Source organism: Centruroides sculpturatus, unplaced genomic scaffold (genome assembly GCF_000671375.1).
Source record: "Centruroides sculpturatus isolate CEXI.00-Female unplaced genomic scaffold, Cexi_2.0 scaffold3629, whole genome shotgun sequence".
Classification (NCBI taxonomy): Eukaryota; Metazoa; Arthropoda; class Arachnida; order Scorpiones; family Buthidae; genus Centruroides; species Centruroides sculpturatus.
Window position 1 is genome coordinate 1522 of NW_019387759.1, and position 7095 is coordinate 8616.

At 33.2% G+C, this 7095-nt stretch overlaps 1 protein-coding gene across 1 annotated transcript; it reads right to left on the reverse strand.

The window, feature by feature from the left end:
• Positions 1–2689: 2689 nt before the first annotated feature.
• LOC111616623 lies at positions 2690–6850 on the reverse strand. Its single transcript, XM_023358016.1, has 5 exons — positions 6662–6850; positions 6486–6590; positions 6224–6404; positions 6055–6154; positions 2690–3089 (listed from the first exon to the last, which is right to left on the reverse strand). Exons 1-5 carry the CDS (start codon positions 6688–6690, stop codon positions 2950–2952), a joined length of 555 nt encoding a protein of 184 aa, XP_023213784.1. The 5' UTR covers positions 6691–6850; the 3' UTR covers positions 2690–2949.
• Between the last annotated feature and the right edge of the window lie 245 nt (positions 6851–7095).

Sequence of the window (7095 nt, forward strand, 5' to 3'; positions counted from 1 at the left end):
GGCACTTCCCAGTTTCCATGGATGGCATGCCACTGATAAAGTGTCAGAAGGCCGATATCCGTAGGATGTCTGGTGTTATTTTCAAATTTCATGTATTTGATGCTTCATGTAAGAAATTTTGGCATATCTTCTGAATTATTAATTTAGCAAAACAATTTAGTTGATTATGTGTTCACACACAATCAACAATTGTATTGTTACTTCCTGGTGCAGACATATAAATTTTTTATACCATAAATTGTGAATGTTGTCTGTGTCAGGTTTTGTTCTATCTTTAATCTAGCTTGTTTCATTTTTGTGTGACTGGATTGGACCAAAGAGCAGCGAGTTGTTTTTTCAATCGTTCAATTATTATTATTATGTTGAGTTTTTTAGTGGGTTATACTCAGTTGACACCAGTTGCTGTGTACTATGACAGACCAGAGTCAAGGCATAGAAACCAAAACATGACTAAAATTAAATAAGTTTGTGTGTCTGTATTCAGGAATTTATGTGTCTATGTATCAATAAATAATCAGTCTGTTCCAACAGCTTGAAACCAGAAATGATGTGTTGTATAGTTTCTGGTATGGTATGACATTTTCTGCATATGTCATTTGTGAGTGTTGTATCTATGAGTATGTGTTTTCTGTAGTTTTTAGTATTTATGAATGATCCTGTATGGCAATCATAAATCCTTCAGTCTTCCCAAAGAGGCATCCCCAATCTAACCAGCTGTTTGACACAGTTTTGTCAACAAAATCCTGGGCCAGGTCATAAGGATGTCTGCCATGGAGTGCCTTTCGAGCCCACGATTGCTTAATGGTGTCTATGCTTTTTATATGTTGTGTCAAGTCTGTATGATGTGAGTGTAAGTTTAATGGTGTGTTATTTGAGTCTGCTAGAGTTACTGCTTTATGTAACTGTGATGTTTCTTGTTTTTTGGATAACTCTTGCAGTGTCTGTATTTGTTTGTAGTGAAGGTTAACTATGTCAAGCTAGACTCCAACCAATGCCGAATTCTATTGGGCTAGATACAACTAATTACTAAATAAATTATGCAACCAATTTGGCAATAGACAGAGGTGTTAGGCACCATCTCTTAATAACTTTATTGGCATTTGTTGGAGTCTAGCTTTATAGTGTATTGGGTCTAGCAATGTTATTTATAACAATGTCAATCAGGCCACATTTGCCATTTTTACGTGGAAGGGTTAATCTTTCTATGGCAGATTTAGGATGATGTTGGTTATTCTTAGTAAGTGTTGTTCTTGTTTTAGTTTGGAGTTGCTTGAGTCCAATGCATAATGCCAAAAGAGTAAGTGAGTACTGGGATGATATATGTGTTTATTGCTTTAACTGTGTGTTTTGCATTTAACTGTGTTATGAGAATAGCATTTAACCTATTTTGGTATTCTTTAATTAATCTTTGCTTTATTTGTGCATGTTTTGTTAGTTTGGCCTGTTGGAATCCTAAATACTTGTAGAACTCACCCTCTTCCATGGATTCAATAACATCTCCATTTACAATGCAAAATTGTCTTTCTTCAGGACTTCTTTTTCTATGTGAAGTGTTTTGCATTTGTCTAGGCCAGGCATGGCCAACATACGGCCTGTCTAATGAATTTATGTGGCCCATGATCAATTTTTTAATATTATCTACTCAAGTCCGAATAGCTCAATGAAAAATTCTGACGCCTAAAAAAAAAAAGGTCAATAACTCACTGTGCATTTAGAGTTAACCCTCCATTACAAATCTTGTAAGTACAGTGTAGAATGTTGATAAAGCATGATAATGTAAAAAATGTATCTGTAATCTCTATCTACAATTTAGTCTCTACGGAGTGACACCACAATGAGATCTTGCACCACCTCAAAATCTTCCTAGGGCAGCCTCTGGTTCGGCCCGTAGAAAAAGTTTTCTTTCCAATTTGGCCCAGGGGCAAAAACTGTTGCCCACCCCTGGTCTAGGCCAAACTCCATTTGTATGTCCTTGCTGTATGAATGTGTGATTTGTAGGAGTTGATGACGTTGTTTTTGTGTGGATGCATAAAGTTTTATGTCGTCCATGTACATGAGATGTGACAGCGTAAACTGTGTTGTTTTTTCATGTCTGATATTGTAACCATATTGCATGTTGTTTAAATGTTAGATAATGAATTCAAGGCTAAGCAGAACTAGAGAGGACTTAGGAAATCTCTCTGAAAAATTCCTCGCCTAATGAATATTTGGTTTGTTTATATGGAAGTGTTATGAATCCTGAGATGTAGTGTTGTTCTCCAGTGCTGCATAGTGTTTTGGAAGGATGCAATGAGTGATGGATGTATTTTGTACATGTGTAGAATATGTAGCAGCCAACTGTGTGGAACACTGTCAAATGCTTTTCTATAGTCTATATATGCCTTGTGTATGTTTCTGTGTTGTTTGTGTGCATGCCGTAGAATGACTGAATCTATGAGTAACTGTTCTTTGCATCCCCTGTGATTTCTATGGCAACCTTTTTGTAGTTCTGTAAGAATGTTGTGTTCTTCAACTTGTTTGTATATTTTGTTTGCAATACAGGATGTCAGTAATTTGTAGAGTGTTGGAAGACATGTAATTGGTCTGTATTGTGTGGAGTCTGTGATACTGTTGTTTTTAGGTTTCATGTAGGTGATCAATGCCAAAGAAATTTTGGCATGTCTTATAGATTGATGATGATGTGTGTTAGGTGTTTAGCTAGTTCCTGGTGCAGTGATGTAAACTTTTTGTACCAGAAATTGTGAATGTTGTCTATATCAGTATCTTCCAGTTGCATGTTCTGTTAACAACATATCAGATGTCATGTATGTTTATTTCGGCATAGGGTATAGTTGGTATGTTGTACAAACTATTATTATTATACAAACATTCTAAGTGACTATAATACTATTATAATACATATGCCTGAAGAAATTTTATAAATGCATATATTTATTTATTTATTATTAATTAATATATATTTAAAAAACTTACTTGGATAATAGGATTAGCTAAAAGTGAAATCCATAATATGATATTTATTAACAGTGAGATAATAGAAAATGGATTACTCATACTATGATTTTTTCCAGTTAAAATTCCATATATTGCTGAAAAATTGAATATTTCTTATTAATAACTAATGTAAAACTCATTTAAAATTTTTTAATCAATTTAAAGTTATTGAAAAACTAATTTTTTTAATAAAAAAAATTCAAAAATACAAAGGAAAACTGAAAAGTTTTGCAGAGAAGCTCATAACTCATTACTTTAAAAGTTTGATATGCAACTAAAGAAAGCTTTTTAAAAAGAAAGCTTAGAAATTTTTAACATAATTACAACTTTTATCAATACATTTCTTCTAGTGATTAATCAGTTTTGTATTCTGTCAATAAAAAAATTGTTTTTTCCCCCACCTTTAGCCAAATTTCCACAAAAGCATTGACTGTTACAGTCATAAAATGCCTTCTTGTGAAATCATATTTCTGTGCTAGAAATACCTGAGAGTCAGTTGGTACAAGATCAAGACTATAAAGGATAGTGCAGGATAAATTGAGTTTTTTTTCTCTCAGAGCTTCCTGAATGATTTATGAAGTAGTCTTGTGTGATAATCTGAGCTTTGACAAAAATTGGTCATCGATTTCATCATACCTACTCAATAATTGTTGTCATCTGTTACCTGAGAACATCTCAATTTACATTTTCTCGACAACAAAAGTGATGCTTTCCCATGATCCCTTGACCTCCCGGCTGTGCATTACAAATTTTAATATCGTAATTAACAGCCAAAGGAGGCAGTCATCACCTGTTTCACCACAGATATAGAACCCTGTATCTCCCTATAGGAATACCAAATACGATCTCCTGCCGATAATGGATTATTGTTTCATGCTGCTATCATCATCTCCTCTGGTCCACCTCCATCTCCTGAGTCTCTCCACCCAACGAAAATTCCAACTCCTGTCCTGGATCAAACTTTCCCAAGTTAGCCAACTTTTAGGGGGAATTGTTAATCCCACATCAGGATGATTTAGGGATGTTCGTGTGTGGGTGTGGCAGAGGAGACAAAGATGACAAGTATCTTACAAAAAATCTGTTTATTTTAGCATAAAACAAACTTACACTACGAATCAAATATTTCTGAACACAATCAGCTGTTCGGAAGTCCTGAGCATCGATGTTGTCTTGTAGTTCACTTCCTGAGCGTCGATGTTCTTTTTGTTGTTCATCGTTGCAGGTGGCCCCAGGCAGTGTTGTTAAACAGTTCTTGAGACAAGTGGGGGAGACTCCATCAGTTGGCATCAGTATCGGCATGACTTCAGTATAGGCATGAAGATGGAAAACTTTGTCCCAAGGGTGTGACACACACCATCTTTTTGTGTTGGAACATTTTCAGAGAATCCCTCGTGTCCTTGAAAATCAGGATTATATCAATCTCCATTTTCCCCTTTTCTTCTATCCTGATTGGTTTCAAGTCCCTTTTATCTGCTCCCACGATTTGTCCCTCATCTGTCCCTAAGCGAAAGACAAGACCTGTTTGGGTCACGAGAAAGGTCCGCTTCAGGGAATTTGCCCAATACCATCAGTTAACTCTGGACAGAAGGCATTGATGGGACTTTGAACTTGTTCTCATATTTTACCTGATTGTTGTCTAGTCTATGACGTCTTAGAATTTTAATGACCTGACGTCCCTTTTTATCATTAACCTTTCCCCTTTTCAAAATTCTCTATCTTCTAATTATTTGTATATGAGCATCTTGTCAAAGGTCCATCTCTACTGGAGGACGCTCATTTACATTTACTGTGCCATGTTTTACATTAATAGTATTTTTTTTTTCTTGTCTCGGTTTCATATGACTAGCACAACTCTCTTATCTTTGGTTTTAACAATGGAGGTTTTTTCCTAGTTTTTGTTCTAATAAATTTCTATAATAAATGTTTAATTTCAACCTGTTTTTGGAACTTCACAGAATACAGGTGAGGATATAAAGCTATTCTAATCCTCTAATTGTCGGATCAGTAAGATCCACTCACTCTGTCAGTGGATGGAGTTAAATATATAAAATGTTGTCTGGATATCTCAATCCGTTGGACTGTCAGGACTGATACCAGCTAGGGTAGAAGTTTTATGCCCTAACTCTCAATGTTACGTGCTATGGTTAAACGGAATGCTCTATTCTATCGAGTGAGGAGAAGTCGCAGGTAGTTGCAATCACAGCGGGGTGAATGTCTGTAATTAACTAACAGAGGGAAACAGACAGGTTAACAAATAATAAAATCGTTTAATTACATAAAATAAAACAAAGAGATATCAGAAGTACAAAGGAAAATATGAGCTAAAAACTAAATGAACTGTTCCACCTCTAACTATGAGAGTGTTTACATTCGGTTAAAATAGTGATAATACCTCTGGTTATTTGGTTGGTGGATATGGAGATGAGGAGGGCCTGGATGAGGAGAGAATCGAGACGGGCTTCTATGCCTGACTTTCTTCTATGTGAGAATCTTCTTCCTCTGCCTCTTGTCTATGGCTGTCAGCTGTCTCCTTCTATGTCTCTTCTAGGGATGTCTCCTTCCTCTCGTTGCCTCGGCTATCTGTCCTATTCAAGGTGACAATGTCAAATAATGAGAATTTGCCTTTTTTATAAGAAAATTCCTCCAATCATATCCGTTGATTCATATCATCTATGGGATGATCTGATATTTGTCCTGACTCAGATAACATGTTTTTCAGAGATGTGTGATAAGGTTGGAGAGGTGTGATAACATCACGTTTAAAAAAAAGTTTACTTCTCTTTTCCAAAAAGTGTGACAAATGTGTCACTTTTAATGTTAAAATATTACATTATTTTATTGACTAATTTTACAATATTTAAATAAAATTGATCTCTACTCTTGAATTATCACAATACAAAACTTTTCAGCATCCTCTTATACTGTATGATAATACAAACATTTTTATATTTTTTCCCTAAATAGTTTTTTCTATTGCTTTTTTTCATATTATATTGATTATGATCTACCTTATTTTATTTGTCTTATCAAATTAAGAATGGAAACTAAAGTTAAACATACCAACAGCAGTAATACTGCCTATGTTAAGTATTAATAGAGATACTCCAATTGCTTGATCATTATTCAAATGTTTAATAAATTTTCTTGATTCCTGCAAATCCTAAACAATGAACAAATAATAAAATTAACTAATTTAAATATAATTAGATAATATGAAAATTCTACTAACTCGAATAAAATCTTGAAATGTCAATGTTTTCTCTCTCACTGATCCACAAAGATTATGTAGATATGATATTATCAGTTGGCAATATACTGAATAGCTTGTTGCAATAGCAACACAAATTGCATCACTCCACATTAAACAGATTAACATTAAGCATATTAATGATATCTTTGCAGTCTCTGCTCTGGAAAATAAATTTTTATTTCATATTTATCCAATTTGAATCTTAAACTAATCATAAAGAAAAATTTTTAAAATTTCTTACTGGGCTTCCATCCAAGTAAACTTTAAATTTAAGTTACTGAAGACATGAAATATCTGAGCAATAATTGATATAATCAACCAACAAAATCCCATTCCAAGTAACATTCTATAATTAAAAATTGTATTTAAAAATGGAAATTTATAATTAATTTATTATTAATCAGCTAAAATATATACCTCACTTCTACAAAAAATTGGCTGTACATCAGAAAAAGATCTTCAAGATGTGAAGCTTAAGAAGAGAATTAGATAAAAATCTTGATAAAAGAATGTTAGTTTCAATGTTAATTTGCATTGGTTAAAATAATAATTAAAAGCATAATAGTAAAACAGAATCAAATTGTTAGAATATCTGAACATATTATTAAATGATAGCATAGGAAAATGAATGCAAATATTCATTAAGTAATAATTTATATAATTATGTAATTTTTTAAAATATGATACTTCACAAAATAATTTCAATGTAAGAATTTTTTTGGTGCATTGAAATTAATTATATTATAATAATGAATAATATTAAAAATTTTTTCTTCTTTCAATAATTTTATTCATACTGAAATAGCACTCACAGTGAAAGAAAAAATACTTATTTCAATACTTATAACTGA